Genomic DNA, 21,738 nt, shown 5'->3' on the forward strand with positions numbered 1-21,738 from the left:
AGAAACGGCGGTCGCAGACAGACAGACACACACACACAGATTGCTGGAATTATACATAGATGTGGATGCTGTGGTCTTGTCTATTGTTGAACATTTATGGGATTTCTTAGACTGTTGTACAGAATGTACCTGTGTCACTTTCAAAGTGTATCCCATGAAGGCTAATTTTTTCCAATACATGTACAGAATTCCGTTTGCCGGTGAGAAAATTTTCCCAGTTTTCCCATTTTATAAACTGCACAATTGATAAACTGCCTTGATGGGTAATTTTATCAGCTTTGGCACCACCTTAAACAAACTAGAAAATTCAATACCGTTTTGCAAAATGCATTGCTATTATTTTAAAGAGATAATTGTTTTATGCCTCCAATCTATACATTATTTTCCTGCAATATCCCCACTGAAATGTCTCAAATTTTATCCCAATTACTCATATGTCACAAAAAGATGGCTTTCAAATATATTTCATGACCATGAAACATCGCTCAAGAAATGGTAACTATTTAGTGCAATTATTATAAAAAAAATTCATTTGATTTTACTTTATGTGCAAGAGCAACTTTAATATATACCTGTTTGGAATTTACAAGATAATTAGACAAATACTTGCTCTGGTTGTGTGAAAACAATTAATTTTCATTACAATCTCACCAGCATTGCCAAGAAAGGGTCCCAGACGCAGAAGATAGTTGGTGGTGTTACTGCCCACGTGGAAACGAGCGTAATAACCATAAGCAGTAGACCCCCCATCACGGAGGTCCACACGCAACTCGTAACGAGCCTGCGAACTGAGAGCATGCAAAGGTGCCAGGCCTGTGGTTTCGGAAAGGGAAGAGAGAACAAGGGGAAATTATCTCAAACCACAAATTGTTTGCAAATTGTGATAATACATTATCAGGCTTGCAATCTCGCTCTTAATGTATAAGGCAAATAGAATGGTTTCAGATGCATTCTGAAATAAGATACTCAACAAACAATTTAATATGCCCATTCAGTCCAGGCCTGTTCTTCAGTGAATCAACTCCACTAACTCACCTTCTCCATTACCTGCTAACCTTTGTTAGAACCTGTGGAGCAAATATTGTGATCTGGCGTTTCATCTTCAATAGAAAAAGTAGGCCAATGATGCCGACCTCAACCTTCCCCCACCATAATGGTGTTTCTGCACTTCTACTTCCTTTGTCATTCCATTACTCCATTGTTTGTCATCATAATAGTTCGACTACTTTTCCGCAAGGCTATTTGCCACTGAATAAACAAGAAAAGGTCTGTCAGTCGTAACTCTGGGACAGAAAAGTATACCACATTTCCTCCACCTGTTACCATCCTTGGAGTGTCAGTGATTTGGCATAATAACTGTGGCGTGGGTTAAACTCATGACCATTGGAAATCTGGCATGAAACCCTCGTTAGGAGGTTGGAAAATTGCGTTTACATTCCCCAGGTTTGCTCAGACCAAGTCCTAATTAACGGGGAAATTACTGTAGGCAAGAGACCTCTTTAGAGTTTCTGTATGCCAGAAATCGAAGAAAAGATTGGTTTGGTTGTCCCGGCGGACGATTTCCATAGACAATCTTTTGTTAAATTGCTGATCATCTGGATGGAGGATTTGATCTCAAGTCCACGCCGCTGTCCACCAATACATTGTCATCAGGATTGGAATAGGGATACTGAGGCCTGTGAGCAGAACACAGGTGATGCAAATTCTCACAATGTGTACTGAGTAGCACCACCTGGTGGTGGTGTGTTAGGGTATTTATACATCATTTGTGGAGATGACTTGCAATTTTGCACTGTACACGTGGCTTAGTGCAAATACTTTACTCTCAGGTGAAAATAGCATTCCTTTCTTTGTGGTAATTCTCTGGAGGTGACTGGAGTTGGACCTGTTAGCAACTATAGTATATGAGAGTACAACTGTCATACTGTAGTTAAAACTGCAGCATTTTTGACTGGGTTCCTCTGCAAGGAGGTGGGGGTGGGGTATTATGCTCTCTTAGGGAGTGGGTGTTTCTCCTGTTATATCTCAAAAGAGGTAATGTTAACACTGTACAGTAATTTAGTGATGCCTCATCTAGAATATATCGTGTTCAATTTAAGTCACCACCTCTGAGGAAGGACATAGCTACCATAGAGGTGGTACAGTGTAGCACTGTTAGATTGATTCTGAGGTTAGCTATACTCAGCTCTGTGTAGCAGCTGAAGGAGACAGGACTTTACACATTAGAAAGGAGGTGATTATGAGGGGCTCTGTTGGACATAAAATAAGTGCAGAAGAGTTTTTCAGAAGAATGGACAGAGACAGGACCAGGGGACACAGCTTTCGAGTAAAGAAGATGAGAGCTAGGATGGGAGTGAGGCAAGTCATTCACTGTATTTAGGCACGGTCTTTCACTCAGAGTAGTAAATCCATGGATAGTCTCCCGTGAAATTTACTAGCAGCAGAAACTGCAGTTACACTTAAATTTGAGTAAGTTAGGAACCTCAAAGCAATGGGGACAAAGGGGTACATTGATATTGACAAGAATGGTTGGTAGTTGAGGAATGGATTGGTGATAGGGATACCTGTGTTGTGATTGTGATGGATGTGCGATGGTCTCATTTATCGTTGAATATTTGCTCATTCCTTACCCCACAAGTCTTCATCCTACAACCTGACCCTTCCCTCAAAAAAGACACAAAAAATTAATCATAAAAATGTTGATTTTACAAAAGCATTTTGCATATTATTGGCTATGTGAATGTACATATCACCCTGGTGATGTCTGTGCCTGCTCCAACATTCTTAGCCACTCCTCCATCCCACCCCCTCGTGAATTTAGGTTGATAAACTGTTGGAGTAAATTAATGTGATGTTGATGTAGTACAGACTTATTCTTTCTACATAGACAAGGCTCGTGGAGGAGCTAGAATACAGAATGGATCACGATGCAACAGAGCAAAACTCACAACAGCAGGGTTGAGGGACAAAATGGAGAGAGGCTTTGAAGATTAGGGATATGAAAACTAGGAGAGGACACAAGGTGTGGACAAGATGTGGACATTTGTGTGAAACCCTCAGGTAGGAAGACAGGAAAGTTGGAAAGAGCAGGGTTTAGGGAGAGTTAACAGGGGTAGAAAAGATCATGCTTTTGGATCAGGGATGGTGGTGAACAGCTCTCTTGAAAACCTGGAGGGAAGAATGAGATTGAAGAGACCGTGGAAGTTTATTCCACAGGTGGAAAAAAAGCAGAACAAACGAGGCCAAATGGACTAATGAGGCTTGATCAGCCAAATTGAATGAATGAGGAGAAACTACTTGGACTTAATCGGCTAAATAATCTCCTCCTTTCTTCAAATTTCCGTGTGTATCCTTGGTTCTTCTTTTACACACGTTATCAATTGAAGTAAAGGTTCATGGAAGATCTCAACAAAACAGAGGATAAAAATGCACTCTGCTGAAAAAGCAGCACCGATAAACAGGTGAATGCCATGCAAAAGGATTGGTTAAAAAAAACAAAAACAAGAAAAAGAGCAATCAGAGATTGCAGACCCTCACCAGGACTTCGTTGGTGTGGTGTTTGTGTGGTGTATTTTGTGTGGCGTTTTTGTACGTGTGCGGTCCGTAATTAATAACACATAACTATGCCACTTTATAACTGCTGTCAGTGATGACCGGATTCCAAGATGGACCGCTTTGATGCAACCCCGCTTTGATCGGACACCAGACCCTGACACAATAACTTTTTTTATTATTATTCAACTGAATTTAGAAAGGGATTAAAATAAATTCAATTCAAATCAAATGGAAGACCAAATAGGTACAGTCCTGCATTGGAGGAATCAGAAGGAACACAAACAAGCAAAAATCAAAGATGAAGTCATCAGGAGAAACCTGGATAGGATTTACATTTCAGCTACTACTCCTCTACCCTCAAACTGATACAGGCACAGCCAAATGAGCCTTATTTACAAAAAGAAAAAGAAAAAGAACCCAGACAAAAAAAATTCATCATTCTGGCTGCAAGATCATGCATCCAATCAAGTTAAAATCTAAAACATGTATTCCCCATCACTACCAGATCATAATTGTGAAGTTTCACGTCAATCGATTTGGTGGTTCCGCAGAAAACATTTAATGCTTTTCTTCAATCCAATATGGCTGCCAAACCATGTGACCTCTCAATTTTTCCGGAACAAATGTACACCCATGGCTTGGGAAACATTTGTGTGAAGTTTCCCCTCAATCTGACTGGCTGTTCTGGAGAAGAAGATTTATTTATGGGTTTTAGGGTAAATCCAATATGGCTGCTAAACCATGTGACCGATGACATCATGTGTGTGAACTTTTTGTTCTTCATGGATAGGCGGTCATACGTGTAAAGTTTCACCTTGATCTTTTCAGTCATTTCAGAGAATATTTTTGAAGATTTTTTAAAATTATCATTAAAATAAAACATCAATTTTTTTTTTCTGTGGACCATTGTATCCCGAGATGACCCTCAAAAAATTTCATACTGATCAGGTAGTATTCTACATATGCAATGATGACGTCATAACGAAGGCACCTATGACGTCATAAAAAAATCACACTTATTCCGCTTGAGGAGTAGTTGCCATGTGCCAAGTTTCAATTTATAACTTGGTGCAGTTTCAGAGATACACAGGTCCAAATTTTTTCTGTTACTCCAACATGGCTGCCACACTACATGACATTTGACATCTTAATTATCATAAGAACATTATACACGAGGATTTGCTCCGATGATGAAAATTTTGTCTCAATCTGACAAGCAGTTGTGGAGAAAAGCACAAAAGTTCTGTGTGGACAAACAAACAAACAAACAAACAGACAAACTGACCCAAATGCAATACCCTCTCCTTCGGCGAGGGTATTGATGAGTTGTATTCACAGAAAATATAAGAACGGCAGAGTTGTCAAATAAAACAAAATGGTAACAAATAAACCACAATTTTCTGCAGATTTCCCTCAGTCGAACCATATAGTACTTTCAGCAATTGGTAACGAATGAAATAATCCTGAAATCAATTGATTACCACTCATATTTCTGAAAGTAATCACAAATATGTTTTGGACTTGGAATAATTGAAGAGTTCTGATTGAAACTATGAAAAGTAAGCATCTCTCTCGAAGGAGAGTAGGCCGACTTAGCTATGGCAGGAAGGTTTTAAGTGATCCTGCAGTTCTTGCCATTCGATTGAACCACTTTCTCGGCATTCCTCAATAATGCAACAGAAAGTAATGTTGCAGATCAGGAAACAGGAACTTACTCCTCAAATTTGGCCAGGATACTCAATGTTTTATTTTTCAATCTTTTAAAAAGGACAAATGAAAATAATTAAATGCAGCTTGAAAGAAAACGCAAAATAGAGAAGACTAAATTTTAATGAGGGGGAAAAACAAAACAAAAATCGCCATTCTTACCAATCCAGAATTCATCGGCAGGGTCCCCAAAGCCAACTTCATAGTCTGCCCAAGGCCTGAAGAAATTTGTACCTCCATTTTGTCTCCGTTGGAAGACCTAGATAAACACAGCAATAAGAATTACAATGACTTCATGATATCCCCAACCTCATGGTGTTTGGGTGAGGGTGACGAATGGGGAAAAAAAGGAGGGGGAGGGGAATTAGGTTTATCCTAACTTATCAGCCCCCAACAACAGTTGTATCGCAAAAACTTTCCTTCTTCGTGCCAAAAACCTGTGCAATAATCGATTGTTTACTTCAATCATAATTATCAATTATGACGTCAACCTATATAAAACACAATGTATATGTGTGTTTGTTTGTTTGCCCACCTTCAGGAGGACGATTTGAGTAGCTTTTTAAAGGCCAATCTTTTAACCGACTGTGGTTAAATTCATTGCGGTCTATTTTTCAGGATTAAAAAAAAACTCGAAAAACATTTTTCATAAAAGAGTAATTACATCTCTTCGATTGGAATTGTCGGCGATGACTTGCAAACTGAGCCTCAAGCACTGTGTACAGAAGCGTTAAAAAAATTAAAAAAAATACAAGGTGCAGGGAATTGAAATTTGCTCCACATGTGTAACAGGTGCAGAGTAAAATGAGTGTTCATTTATGTCCATAGGATGTCTCATATATAAAGAAGATATAAGTATAGTGGGGCAGATAACAGCAATTTTTGAGAGGAATAGTGCAAATGATGATCCAAGCATCAAATTTGGCACATTTGTTCTCCAGGGGATTCTAATCAAATCTGCCTGATTGGCCATTTGAAAATCCAAATTTTGAAAAATTTGAAAAAAAAAAAACTTCAAAAAAGTCAACATCACGAATCAATGTTGGTGAGATTGGTGAATGTTTCAGAAACATCATCAAAGACGTTCCAAGTCTGCCATGCAGTTTTCTTCCCTTTACCGCGGAAGGCAGACACGACGTCACATCCAGTGAACGTATGGAAGTATGGGATCCCTCGAGCTTTCTCAGGCCCGATTGCAGAAACTACCTCATGGACTGGAATCCATCGCGCCTTGGCTCCTTGGCCAAAGGCAATCCACATGTTCTCAAGACCAAGTTCCTGTAAGGATTGCAGTACAGATATTGCTATGACGAGTACGTCCGTGTCATTAGCCTTAATGATAATGGACTTGCTACCATCCGTCGTTGCATCCCTGGTGTGTACAAATATTTGAGTGTCAGCTTCTTCATGACAACATGGAGACACAGCATCCAGTGACTTCCTTGTGTTGCTAATGGCATCTTCTCCTTTTGTGACAATGACTGTGCTTGTCGTCTGTGCTTCACACATCTTTTCCGCAAGGAAGTGAAACAGCTCAGTCTTGTTGCTGTCATCTCGAAGAAAGCTTCTCCAGTTACTTGGGGTCTTACTGGTTCCTGTCACTCTTCTTCTGATTCCTTGCCCCCTTTTCGACCTTGCCTCGGACTTCAGACTTGACTTCTTGTACACATCAAACACTACGTCCACCCTCTCATACCTGGCACCATAGGATTCCACCTTTGGGATGATGTCTTCTGGGATGATGATAGCATGATGGGATGATGATAGCATGGTCATCAAATATCTTTGAAGTGTGTGGGGGTAGGGCATTGATAAGTGCTGAGCCATCAATGATGACTGCATCTCCTCTTGGTTCTCTGTCTGGGATGTTCACTTGCTCTTCAAGAATTTCAGCCAGCTGTGACTTCAAATTTTTTAGAAGATTTTTTCGTTGAAATTTTTCAAAATTTGGATTTTCAAATGGCCAATCCAGCAGATTTGATCAGAAAGCCCTGCAGAACAGAAATGCCAAATTTGTTGCTTGTATCATAATTTGCACGATTTTTCTACTATCTACTACACTCTTACACCTGATGCTAGGCTGAGGCTTCAGAATTTGGCATGCTCACGAAGCTGTACTGTCAAAATGAAACGTCCCAGAAGATAAAGAAAATAGGGTCACATTTGTACATGTGGGGTTTTAAAATAACGCTTCTTACTACGAAACATCACATCTTCCAGTCTCCTTAAAACATTTCAAACAAAATAACTCCAACCGATTACTTTTGACAGGTTTTTATACAAGTAGATATAATAAGTATCAGTTATGACAGATACCGGTGACCATATGTGTCATACCAGCCAGCCTCCTCCATCCGTATCCATATCACAGGACACCTTCAGTGGTGCCACCTTGTTTCCATTTATGTATATGGTGTAAACGCCACTTGCTTTCACTCCATTTAGCATTATCTGCCCACAGTCCCGGGGATATTGGAACCGGGTTTTTTCTGCAAAGGGAGGAAAACAAAACGTTTCTGTTAGAGGCCTGATCGGTCAAATTTTAATGTTGCATTCATTAGAAAAACCCTGGAAAGATTACGTGATACAGAAACTCTCACTCGACGATGAAGAATCAGACCATTTGCTGTAATTCCACAACATATTTCGAATTTCTCTCCACATGTGTTTGTATCCAATGTACAGTGATCAGTGTCCCTGGAATTTTCTTTTCATAACCGCATTCAATTGGTGCTTAATATGCATCATTTTTCTCATTTTGGGAATTATTTTCTCATTTTTGGTGACATTTGGTTTCTCATACATCCTTACAAATCTCAACCTTATTCATTATCAACCTCTTTCACTCCATTTCCATGTATCCCCCTCTTATTTTCGATATTTTATCGATCACTCTTTACTAATTCTTTTCTTGCTTTATCTTTTTAGCCCCCAAACTGGCATCAGCCCAGCTGGGGCTTATAATTGGAGTCCTGTTAGTCGATCCTAACATCCGTCCATCATTCCATCTGTCCATCCATCTGGAGCTTCTATTAAAAAAGGTCTGGATTGATTTCTTTCAGATTCAGCACATGCATGCAATAACATCTGGGCATGAGGCACATAAAATTATTTTGGGATCAGAACCAAACGTGGGACACTGCACACATTCTGAATTTTGGCAATGTAAAAAAATAGGTATGGGAGTTAATAGTCGGCCTCCAGTATTGTATACGTTTTCAAAAACCATTGTTGATTTATGTGCACTTCCGCATGTCCTCAATGAACACACCACTTTTAATTATTTATTTATATACAATTCACCTTCTCCATGACCTCCACATTTATTAATTTAAATGTAAGATCTACATGTCACACCTTTGAGGTTTGGATGAGGGCTGTGTCCTCGGTTTGTTTGTGTTTTTTGGACCGTCTCATGAAAGGAATCACACTTGATAAAAATGGAATTTGTCATCAATATTATCCAACCAATTTCAGGTATATTCACTGAAAAGTAAAGCACTTAAAATGAAGTTGATATTTTGTAGTACATACTGGTGTTAAGGGTCATGAAGGACAGGACAGCTGCTCGACTCAACCCTTGAGATCCTGCAGTGCGTAGGCTCAATGTATAATTGGTGTTGGGTTGTAGGCCACTCAGCACAACCCGCTGTTCTGTCGCTGGTAGAGACCTCTCCTGCATGAGCACCAGTTAGATGAATATGATTTTAAAAAGTGGAAAACACACCCTCATCTGCAGGCAGTCATGAGGTTTACGCTGGAGAAACTTTATTCTGATGATGGTGATAATTTGGCACTGAAAAGGCACTGATGGTGATAATTTGGGGCTTTTATGGCCTACTCTGTCAGATGTGTCGGAGTGTTTAACATATGATGTTCACAATGTCCTGTGGTATATGGGGGCACATGTACACACCAAAACTATACCTGCAGAACATCTGACTCTGCTTGGTAATTGATTACAAAAGCGGAGATGGCAGCTCGTGGTATTTCCCAACGCAGCACAGCACGACGTGGCCCCAGGGACACAATGACAAGTCTACGTGGTGTCGGCAAATCTACGCAGCGCACACATGTACAATGTCATATAACTTATCAATAAAGTGTCATCTATTTATTATGTCCACAAATATGGCAGAATTTTGACTGCCCCTCCCTCTCTTATATGCATGCCACTTCCCTTCCCCAACTCCTACCTCCTCATAAAATTCCTTCCTTTATCGACCAATTCCTCCCATTCTCCCCGACCCAACTTTCTCTCACGTATCCTCTTTCGTTCACTTCATATACTCATTTTGCCACTCCCATGCATATGTAATAAAAAAAAACAGCCATAAAGTAAACATTAAAATGAGAGCTCATCATTTTTGTGGCATTTATCAGCGCTATCACCAGGGCCAAAGCTAGAAGTCCAGACAAAAGGCCTTTTCCTCCATGTCTGATGTGCTCCCTTCCTTGTCACTTTACGATCAGTTTGACTAACCCCTTGTCATTTTTGGTTTTCACAAGTGTCAATAAATGCATTAAAATAAGTGTTAAGCGAAATAATGAGCACAAACAAATCATAATTTGGATCAGCTAATTGGACATCTACCCATTTAAGCCAGAGTTGGAATAAAGGAAATTGCTAAAGTGCTCTAAGATCAAACAGAAAATGTTCTTGATCAGCATTTCATTGGTGGGGTTTCAAAGGAGTTTCTCAGATCATGATTATTTGATAACTTGAGCTAAAAAGACCGAATGTAATGTGAGTGACTTGTGCTAACTTCAGGCCTCAAACTTCAGGTCAAAAGAGCACTAAAACTGATGTCACACGAAAAAATGATTACATCATCATTATATCGTTGGACTCAAGAAGAATTCTGGTAGGTTCTCATCCAGTGCTAACTTAATACATTATCCTGCTGGAAAAAAATTGCGAAACTGGCTGCAGCAGAATGATGTTGTGCTCTCCACAGTGTATAACAATGAATGTAGACCATAACCATGGAGTTTTGTGTGATCTTATGTGACTTGTATTGTGCCAAAAAGCATCCAGTTCTTCTGAATGACATCATCCTCCTCCATTGGAATGGACAATGCCTCACGCATGGAAAACAATTTCCATGACGTACTAGAATCCTGTAGATAATGGAAAGTTTTGCCTAACCCACAACATTCAATGTTTTTGGGTTTTTTTTTAAGTCTGTGTGATTTCCACTTGTTCTACAACATGAAAAAATGTTGTCAGTGGTACTTTTTATGTTTGTGGGGTGGCAGAACCTTGGGATGACCCTCATACATCGTAACCTCACCTTTTGTTGACCTGAAGGAAATTGTGAGAAAATGGAACACCTTGTGGAAGAAATCAAAAAGGATATTTGTGTTTCCTACACTCTAAAAATTCATTAAAATGCTCCAACTCTCGTCTTCTAAATCCAAAAATCACTTAAGAACTTCTGCAACAACCCAAGAATGCACGCAACATGTTGGAGCTGATCCTTGAAAACCCACAAATTCTAAGAACACTTTAATTGCTAAAACCTCAGTAAGAATAAAGGAGTGCAAATTAATTGGAACACCTACAGTTGCTCAGAACAGTTGGCTTGGAGCAGCCATGCTTAACATATTGTTATGCTATAATGTCATCTTAACACAGAGCCTGCACTTTCAAAACGATGTACAGTAAATAAGCCCATAAAACAGAATAGTTCGAATAGTTTTCACACCATTTCTTACGAGGGCCATGATGAATAACAAAACACAAAAACAAAGTGACAGAACACATTGAACGAACTTGTTGTGCAATATCTCCAGCATGGAACACCATAGTGGTATAAATTGCTTTCAGATTATTGTTTTCTCCCCTCCACTCTCCCTCTCTCTCCTCTTTTTCTGTTCATTTATTCCCTTGCCAACTGCGTCCACCTCTGGCCCCACTACCCCACTTTACTTATGTACATTGCCTCCTTTTAAACCATGGTCACCTTACACTTCTATGAGCCCATATTGTGCATAAAAAGATGATAAAAATTTGTCCCTGGATGCCCCTTACCCACCCTCCAAGTTAACACATACAAAAAGCATTATGGGCTATTCATCTTGCCATTAGGTTAGACAGGATGGCCGAGAGGTATGCACACTCGCCTCAAAACTGTCTAGCCTGGGTTTGAATCTTGGCCCAGCTATAAATTGGCATCCCGGTGTTTCACAGGCTGGGTGATTCATCAATGTGTGCACCGTGCCTTGGATGGATGTTAAACTGGCATGCCCTCAGCCAAAGATGCCACCACACAGCCTTGTGCTGCATATGAAAGAAGAAAATCTTGCTATTCCCATGATAGAATGCAGATTATATAAGGTTGAATAAATGAAGACTGTACTATTTATGCAACGGTGTTTGTAATTTTCTACCACTATGGCTCTCAAGCCAAGTGAGAATTAGATGTACATTGAAGAGCTGTGCCTGCTTTGTTTCTCACAATAGCTTCACTAGCATGGTAGTCAAACAAGATGGTGTAGATATAGTAAGTTCCCTTGCCTTTGACCTGGTCTCGTCTGGGTTTGATTAACAAACAGACGATAAACTATCAGTTGTGCTTCATGGGTAAGGGCAAGGGCAAGTTGTTGTATCGTTAAGTGCATCATCCTTCAGATGGACATTAAGTTGGGGATTAATTTGCTTGCCTCAAATGCTGGTAACCATTGAATATTCCACATGCAAAATGCCTTTCAACGAAGAGTAGATGTGGTATTGGCAGTTTAACCTGGCCAAATTCAAAATTCCGGCCCTGACTTACAGGTGCATGAGCATCAGCAACATAGCTGCACAAAAATGATACAACTTGGATCCATGTACCACATATGCTTGGAATGGAACTGCGATGGTAGTCTTGCATATTCTTTTGCAGCAAGAGCCAATGGAAATTTAGCATTCCACAAGCATCCGTCATCTGGTGATACATTATAACAAGATGGCACTGATCTTTGGGGAGGGGGAGTGAGAAAGGTTCAGGAACACAGTTGGTGAAGGTTCTAAAGTAAAAATGTGAAATGAATTTTCACTTCAGATTACTATACCCGTGGTAATGATGACTGAGGAGATGGTGCTTTTGATTTCTCCACGGACAGTCACAGCACTGATGTTGTAGGTTTCGGCAGGACGCAGGCCCTGCAAGGTGTGTTTCGTGACTCCCTCCGCAAGCAGCACACCACTCTCTTCTTCGTCCAATTGCACCTCTTTCCCTATTTCACACACATTTAGGACACGAATAATGCATATTACATTGTATGTATATGCTTTTGATGGCACAATGTAAACAGCAGCAGGCAATTCAATAACCGGTCACGATGAATCTGCGCACGAGAAATCATGAATGTTGTTTAATTCCAAACAGATGGCAAGTCGGCAGCCGACATTGCCATACTATCCTGTTATTGAGCCTTCACCACCCCTTGTTTTGATCTCATTTGCACTTTCAAATTTCTCCCGAGTAATTATTGTGATGATAATTCTAACAATTATAAATGTCTCTCTTGGGTCGGAATTTTGAAGAACAATCAGGAGATTCAATTCCCAAGGTACCACAATGTTTTCAGCACCAAATGTCAATATGACACATTGTATAAACTGCTCAGATATATCTGAAAATAACCAGAGGAAACTTACAAGAAAACAAAAAAGGTAAAATCAAGCTGTAATTGTTCGAAAGGACTTTTTCTGCATTCAAATAATCAAATAATACCAAATGTTCTGGTAAATTACAGCAGAATGCAGGAAGACACAATAATTGCTCAGTCACTTACAAAAACACACCACTCAAATAAATTTGATTTGTTTGCTGTCCCAATTCCAATACCTATTTTAAAAAGTGTTGTAATTTCAATTTGAATTATATGCAGAACAAGGACATTCTAATTCTCATGATTCTTATGTGCCATGCTCTGTTGCAGAGCATCGGTGCTGCTGAAGCAGTTTCTTGGCAAGAGTTTTACTTGGTGGTTTGCTACGGCCTTCCCACGCAAGGGGCATTACGAGATATTAATGTACTTTTGCATGAATTACAAAGACGTCAGTTAGCAATGGGCAAATACACAGAGTAAATGGGACTTAAACCTGGTATCTCAACATCATAAAGGGACTGTCCCAAAATTATCAACATTTTCACAGTAGAACAAAGAGTAGCACTTTTCAAGATCTTCCCACCCCAACTCACCCCCAAAATAAGTACTTTTCAACTTTTTTCAAAAAAAAAAAAAACTTTCAAAACAATTTTTTTAAAGTAATAACAAAAAAGCATGTAGACTTTTTATTTTTAAGCAAAATTGGATTTTATACTGTACCATAACTTTTTTGCAGTCATGCATGATAATTTAAATATTCCCCAATGGACTATTACACTTAAATGTTTTCAAATTTCAAACCTTTATCATCTGTCAAGTCAAAGCCTGTCAAGAAAGTGTGCGCACTCAATGAAGACTATACTCGAATCATTTTGCACACACACACACACACACACACACACACACACACACACACACACACACACACACACACACACACACCAACACAGTGTCCCACTAGCACTTGCCGACCATGAAATAGCAGTGGGGCCGGCTGCAAAGCGAGGCATGCCATGTCGGCATAACGCATGTGGTGATTTCCATCAAGCTACAGGCTGTGTGCTAGTCCAGGGGCATGTTCTGTTAGCAAGTGGATTCCTTTCCGTTCGCCAAATGGTTTGCTTGATTCAAAGTGCTCAAACAAGCACTGCAACTGAATGGAGTGTTCAGCACTTTCTTACAGCATGGTCGTCTCCATCATAAACAATGCTGTCATGGCATTCGAGCAGTCTGGGCGGTCGTTCTTGGTTTTACTCAATCCTCTTGTGACAACAATTACCCAAACCTAACACTGTGTTCGCATTGGCTAGAGTACTAGTAAGAGGAAAATAAATAAATAAAAATGGGAAGTCAGAAGCGGAACCCCCCCCCCCAACAAGCTTATCTATACACCTGCCATGCTGCATTTTGGGGACTGCTCTGCTGTTCTTTCACATCCTCTCTTTGCCCTTTACACCCTATCATTTACGTGAGGTCATCTTCCATCTGCTTGGAAATTAGCCAACAACACAGCATTACATAAAAAGATGCAAAAAATGATCCCCTTCACTGCAGACCTATCAGCTTATTTCCAATCATCAGCAAGGTCATGGGATCCATCATCGCAGTTGATATGAAATCCTTCTTTTTCTCCAACAAGCTCATCTCAGAACACCAATTTAGCTTCAAACTCGGCCATTCCACCTTGGACATGCTGGCTTCTACTCACCGAATAATGGATGGAGGCACTCAATGCCAGCCATGAGATCAGGGCTGTCTCTCTGGGCATATCTCGTGCTTTCATACAATCTGGCATCCTGCATTGCTCTCCAAACTATCTGCCTATGGCATCCAAGGCCAACTCCACACATGTCTTTCTGACTTACTCTATCATCGTAGCAAATGTGTCACTCTCAACAGAATCCTTTCATCTTCTCTACCTGTCAAGGCTGGTGTGTCCAAAGGCAGTGTTCTGGGCCTGGTCATATTCCTGATGTTCATAAATGATCTCTCTGACTCTGGAAAATCCCCTTTTTATATTTGCTGATAACTCCACCCTCTGCTGTGACATCTCTCATCCTTCAGACAGGCAAGCTGCAGTCTCTTCTCTATCTTCAGACCTTAACAAAAATCACAAGCTGGTCAAACACTTGGAATATACACTCAGTGCACAAAACATGAGGAACATCTTCCTAATATTGAGTTGCACCCCCTTTTGCCCTCAGTACAGCCTCAATTCATCATGACATGGACTCTCCAAGATGTCGAAAGCATTCCACAGGGATGTTGGCCCATGTTGACTCCAATGCTTTCCACAGTTGTGTCAAGTTCGCTGGTAGTGGAAGCTGAATTCTCTGTCATATTTGTGGAACCATTCCTGGACAATCCTAGCCTTGTAGCATGGGGCATTATCCTGCTGAAGAAATCCATTGGCAGGTGGATACACTGCTGCCATGAAGGGATGCAGCTGATTGGCAATGATGTTCAGATATCCTGTGGCATTCAAACATTCCTCCACTTTGATCAAGGGTCCAATGTGTGTCATGAAAACACACCTCAGACCACCACATTACCACCAGCAGCCTGCAATGTTGACACACGGCATGATGGATGCATGTCCACATGTCGTTTTCTCTATACCCTCGTACTCCTTCGCATGAAACAGCAGGGACCAGGATTCATCAGACCAGGCAATGTTTTTCCAATCCTCCAGTGTTAGCGTTTTTGTTCCTTAGCCCTCTGCAACCGCAGTTTCTTGTTTTTTGATGAAAGAAGTGGAACTCTGTATGGTCGTCGGCTGCCAAACGGTATTCATGTCAAGGTACGACAAGTTCAGCATTATTTTATGGGTCTTCTGGCAACAATATTGTTCTGGACTGTCAGTTAACTAACTGTTGCCCATCTCTTTCTCTGCACAATTCATGTCAGCCTGCTTTGGCCTCTTTCATCAATGAGCCATTTTCGACCATTGGCTGGACCTTCTTTGGGTGGTGGACCATTCTTGATACACATGGGAAAATGTTGAGCGTGAAAAACTCAGCAGCGTTGTGGTTCTTGACACTCAAATTGGTGCACCTGGCACCCACTACCATACCCCATTCAACGGCACTTAAATATTTTGGCTTGCCATTCACTCTCTGAATGGCACACATACAAAATCAATGTCTCAAGGCCTAATAATCCTTCCTTAACCTGTCTCCTCCCCTTCATCTACACTGATTGATGTGGATTTAACAGGTTCAATATTGTTACGGCTGTGGAAATTCGCAAACCACCATTCAGGTCCCGTAGGTGAGATAACTCTAAGTACATGTGTAGCTAGCCCCAAACCCGTTGTTTAGAGGGAATTTATGTGATTCATTCAGGCTGCGACGCTTTGAGATAGCCGTTTTTCTGTTCTATCTTTATTTTGAACCAACCACGTCTTAACCGCCGTAACCATCAAACCACCACCAAAAACCCTCCACCACCCTCATCTCTCTCCTTCTACGGCCATTCCCGCATCACCTATGAACACTGAGCGTTGCACTGTCTTGGGCTCGTTCAAGCGATACGCACCGAGCCGCGAGTGCAAATAGCGGCCTTTCCGAGGGAGAATTCGGATCAAGAATGCTACACGCCCACTTCTGATCCGTCCAATCAGCAAGCGCGGAGCGGCTTGGCCCCGCCTCCAGGCACGTAAGTGTGAAATCGAAATATGCAAATTCTAGGATCAGGGGAGGTTCACGCCCACTATTCCTCCGTCCAATGGGCGAGCGTGGCTCCGCCCCTGAGCTCATCCTGATCCGGAAATTTGCATATTATTTCTCCTGCCAGCCTATAAAATGCCGAGCGCAAGGCAAATCGTGGCAGAGAGTTTTGGGAGAAAGTCAGTTTTGGTAAGAGAGTCATCGAGCAGAGTGTGGCAGCAGCAGATTGTGGCAGCAGCAGAGAGTGGAGTCGGGGGCGAAGGCACCGAGTTGAGTTCTGCAGTCGGCTGAGGAGAGTTGGGGGAAGAGGCCAAGGAGCTCGGGTCCGAGGTGAGAAGGACGGCGGTCGGCGACGAGGTCGCGGTGGGAGATCGCTCGTCGCGGGACCTAAGCCAGCCAGCCATTCTCCCTCACCCAGAGCATCAACAATTCCCCCTTTTCCCCCGCGCTGAGATAGTGAAACAAAGGGGGCCCCGTTCCCACCCCACTCCAAACGTCGTGTCAACGAAACCCGTGAAGGAGCACAGAGTCGGGGCACAGCCACGCGACCACGTCTGCGGCTCATCCGCCAACGCGTCACGAGGACGAGGGTAGGACCCACCCGGTCTCGCGGACCTGGCCGCTCATTCAGGTCCTGCACACATATTGGCCTACAGGCCCGTCTGCCCCCTTGTCTATGAGGGTGGCTTCTTTCCTTTGCTTTTGAGTAAATGTGTGTTGGCACCGTGTCTTGTAAAGTAGAACTGTATAAGTGTTGCCGTGTGTACGCATATTCGGGAGTAACTCTGCGTCATTTTCTTTTGTTTGACTGATATAGGTGCATTTTGACTGTTTGGCTGTATATGTGTGCTTTCCATGTGTCACGTAATAAATGTGCATTGTATGAACTGTTTTCCCGTTTCGCTTCGTCTTTTCTTTATTGACCCTCCATCCTGCTTCACGTAAAAGGGTTCGTAGTGGGCTTAAAACACCCGATAATTAATCGGAACTGTCGAGGCCGACGATAATACCGCTCGGTTATCCCGATAGCACGGAACGGACCGCTTAAGTGGTTCGTGTCTGGAGTCGGCCTGCGGCGAGATACGATCGCCCGGTCGACCATCCGCGCAGGTACTTAGGTAGATCGAATTTGGCGAGCAACCCTATCCTGCGTGGGTGGGCAATTGGCACGGTCGTGGTGGGGTTAAACCCCCACCCGTGACTAGCTCCCGGCGTTGTTCCGAGAGGGTCACGACAGAATTGTCCGTTCCGATGGGCGAGGCGGCCGCCATTCGAGTCGAGTGGCTGATCGCACACCGGCGGGCGCGAAATCGCAACAATATATCAGGGATCATAACTTTCACCTGGATTCACCTGATCAGTCTATTTCATGGAAAAAGCTGGTGTTCCTCATGCTTTGTACACGGAATGTGTCTTTCAATCATGACAAATCTCACACTTTCACTATCTCTCTCCAAAAGATTCGTCTGGCAAACCTCCTCCCCCCTACCCCACTCCCATCAATTTTCTTGACAATCTTCTTGAGGAAGTTCAGTCATTCAAACTCCAGTGTCTCACTATCAGCCATTATATTTCTTGGGCAAACTACATTTTAAAGTTGGCCTCCAAAGCCAGCCGCCGATTCGGTATCATCCACCATACAAAGTCCTTCCTTGGCACACCTGAACTCCTACCAACCTACAAGGCATTCAACTGCAGCTTGATGGAGTACAGCGTTCCCCTCTGGGCTGCATCCCTGCTTCACATCTTCTCAGCTTGATGCCATGGAAAACAAGCCTTCAAGATTATTGGAATCAACCACAACGAAGCTGAGTCAGGTCAGGCCAGATCAAATCTAAGACTTGGTACACATACCATGTAAACCTGAACTAACCTGTTTCATGCTCGGGTTGTCGGCGACTAAACCGTCTCCCCCACTAAATATCCTGGTGAGTAAGGTATAATGATATGGACACCGAGCAGGATTAAAAGCACAACCTGTGAAAGGGTGGAGGAGCTACTTGTGAGCCAAAGGCCATCCATATCTGGTGCCAAAGTGTGTCTGCGGATGTCCTCCTGGAGATGAATACCTGTTTCAAGGAAGTTGGTGGCAAGATTTGCATTCCAGCCATTGTAGAACACTTCATTCCGCAACATACACAAAAAACACAAGTAAAATTAAGAAAAACTGACTCTGTGGGAGTACTTCCTGTGCAGTTGACCTTCGCAGGGCACCTCACCTGATAACAAGATTGGGGCAAAGCCTTCTGGACCCCTATTCTTTGAGGATTGGAGGAAAACCACATGGTAACAATCCTGGGTCAGATTGTGGTGGTGTGTGGTGGGGTAGTACTGAGGTGTCGTCCAACAGACAACAGTCTCCTCAGGTTAAACTGAATCGGTCCTTTCGGGTGGGTGCTTGGAATGTCCTCACTCGAAGAGAGGATGATCACATGACTCTGCTATCAACTGAGCTCCAGAATTTGAACATCAGTATTGCAGCACTCTGAGGTTTGGAGACCGGATATTGGTGAGATCATGGTGGTTGGTAACACCTATTACTGGCCTGGTCGCTCTGATGATTAACATGCCCAAGGAGCAGCTGTCCGTGTGTCCAATTAGCTGACTCCCATGATAATTGAGGTAACACCAATAAATGAGCATATTCTGAGACTGAGGATTCGTCACTCTCTGAGTGTCATTTCCCTGGTCTATACATATGCTTCAACTGAGGAGAGTAAACTCACTGTGAACGGCGCATTCTATGCCACACTTGAGTCTGTGGTTGATCAGTGCCCCAGGCAAGATACTCTTCCAGGCTTGGGGGATTCCAATGCATCAACTGGAACTGATAGGGATGGTTATGGGGCATGTGTTGGGCCCCATGGATGTGGAAATGTGAACCAGAATAGGACTAAGTGCTTTGAGTTTTCAAGATGTTGTGGAATTAGGGTGGCTGGATCATGGTTTCAGCACCCACAGCCTCATCGTTGGACATGATATTTCAAGACTGGGGTGGCAAACGAGATAAGCCATGTACTCATTGATGGGTACTGGAGGATGCTCCAGGACTGCAGGGTCTACAGGAATGCTCAATTCCTCAATACTAATCACAGGCTTGTTGGAGTAACTCTGAAGTTGTACCTCAAATCCAGGAGAATGGTACCATACAGGCATTGGCTGGATTTTGGCAAGCTCAAGGATGACAGAGTACCTGAGGAGTTTGCGAACAATTCAGTGGGGATCTGGGGGTATTGGGCATTTTGGGGGATCCTGAAGAGTTGTGTAATGCCATCAAGACTACGATCCTTGATGTTGCCCATGGTCGTCATGGAACCCACAATCATGTGGAGGAACTTTGTCTCCCAAGGGACACTGGATGCCATTGAACAGAGTCACAGGGCCAGGTTTAGTGGCAGAAATGAGCTGTTCAGGGAGCTGAGGCGTAAAACTGTACATTTGCTGAGAGGACCAAAGAGGCGTATGTGCGAAGAATCTGTGAAGGGGTAGAGCATCAGTGGTCAAGGGATTCTCATCCTGCTTACAGAGGAATCTATGCATTGCATCCCTCCAAGCCTGTCCCTCGGTGTATTACAATTAGAGTGGAAGGTGGTGAGCTCTTGACAGAGGAGTCTGAAGCAAAGGCCCACTGGGCTGGTTACTTTGAGTGACTGCAGCGGGCTTACCCACCAGCTGTTGAGTTGGATGTCAGGGATGTTACTATCCCTATTGCTGATCCTCCAATCAATTGTAAACTGCCTTCATTTGTGGAAACAGGCTGCGGTGAAACAGTTGAAAGGGGGGTAGAGCTCTTGGGATCTGTAGCATCCATGCTGAATTTCTCAAGGCTGGTGGATATGCTGTACTCCTGTCATTGCTTGTAAGTTTGTGCTTTGTTTGGAGCATATGCATCATCCCAAGTGACTGGAAGAGGCCTTGTTGTTCCTCTATGGAAAGGGAAGGGTGATCGCTAGGACTGCAATAACTCCTCAATACTGACCACAGCCATGTTGTTCTCCGCAAAGTGGTGATGCTGCTCTCAGTGCCAGGCAAGGTCTGTGCATGGATAATTATTGATAGGGTTCGCCACCATCTGCTAGAGCATCACCATCCATCATAAGTAGTCTGGCTTTACACCAAATAGGCCAATGATTGCCCGTATCCTTGCTTGTGGAGTCCTCACTGAACACAGGCAAGAGTTTCAGCAAGGGATGTGTGCAGCTTATGTTGATCTCTACAAAGTGATTCAGTGAATGGGAATACCCTCTTGAAGATTCTCAGTCTTAAGAGGGTGCCACCAAAATGGATCAATCTGATTTCTGAACTACACTCTGGGACTGAGAGTGCTGTGAGATGTGGCAGTTCCATCTCTGACTTATTTCCAGTTGTTACAGGAGTTTGTCAGGGATGTGTACTGCCCCAAAACTTTTCACTATTTGGATGTGGATTCTGGGGTGGATGTCAGAGAGATCAAGCTACGGTGCGTCGTTTGGGAATGTCACGATCTCTGACCTTGATTTTGCAGATGATGCAGTCATCTTTGCCGAGACTCTGGATATCCTGATGGGGCTCCTCAGGTGCTGAATGAGTTGGTGCCTTTGGCATTATGGGTCTCCTTGGTCAAAACTAAGATCCAGGCTTCAATGACATCTTGGATGCTGCTATCTTTTCTGTAGCTGTTTGGGGTGAGGATGTTGAGGTCACAGAGAGATTCACTTACCTTGGCAGTGATATTCAGGTCTCCGCATATTGTGCTCCAGAGGATGATAGACGTCAGGGTCGTGCCTAGGGAGTCATGGTTTCACTGGGTCGTAGGGTGTGGCACTGTTGTTATCTATGCAGGAGGACGAAAGTCTGAGCCTTTAAATCATTGGTGGTTCCAGTCTTGCTCTATGGATGTGAGACGTGGATTCTGACCAAGGAACTGAGACAAAGACTTACAGTAACTCCTTCGGTATCAGTTGTCTTTGGAGAATCCTTGGCTGTTGCTTGTCAGACTTTGTGTCCAATGAGCATTTACTGAGAGAGACTGTGAGGAGATTTATTTCCTGTATAGTCCAAGGGCATCAGCTACGGCTGTATGGACATGTGGATCATTTTCTTGATGCTGATCCTGCTCACCAGAATCGCTCAGCAAGGTTGCCTTGTGAGTGGAGGAAGCCATTGTGCCAACCACGTGCCTCGTGGTTGGAGCAGCTTGATCGGTATCTTAAGGAGATGGGGATAG

At 42.8% G+C, this 21,738-nt stretch overlaps 1 protein-coding gene across 1 annotated transcript in view; it reads right to left on the bottom strand.

Annotated features, from left to right (window-relative positions):
• LOC147035364 (tenascin-like) overlaps positions 1–21,738 on the bottom strand; it is an 88,105-nt gene that overhangs the window by 11,993 nt on the left and 54,374 nt on the right. The window contains exons 9-14 of the mRNA XM_085897089.1: positions 12,322–12,486; positions 9,190–9,320; positions 8,797–8,938; positions 7,600–7,751; positions 5,425–5,521; positions 652–813 (exon numbers count right to left, since the gene is read on the bottom strand). Of these exons, the coding sequence (XP_085753215.1) occupies positions 652–813; positions 5,425–5,521; positions 7,600–7,751; positions 8,797–8,938; positions 9,190–9,320; positions 12,322–12,486 (849 nt within the window). The remainder of the gene's footprint in view (positions 1–651; positions 814–5,424; positions 5,522–7,599; positions 7,752–8,796; positions 8,939–9,189; positions 9,321–12,321; positions 12,487–21,738) is intronic.

The sequence above is a fragment of the Eptatretus burgeri genome, chromosome 1 (assembly GCF_056783735.1).
Source record: "Eptatretus burgeri isolate ZD-2024b chromosome 1, Ebu_testis_v1, whole genome shotgun sequence".
In the NCBI taxonomy this organism is placed as follows: Eukaryota; Metazoa; Chordata; class Myxini; order Myxiniformes; family Myxinidae; genus Eptatretus; species Eptatretus burgeri.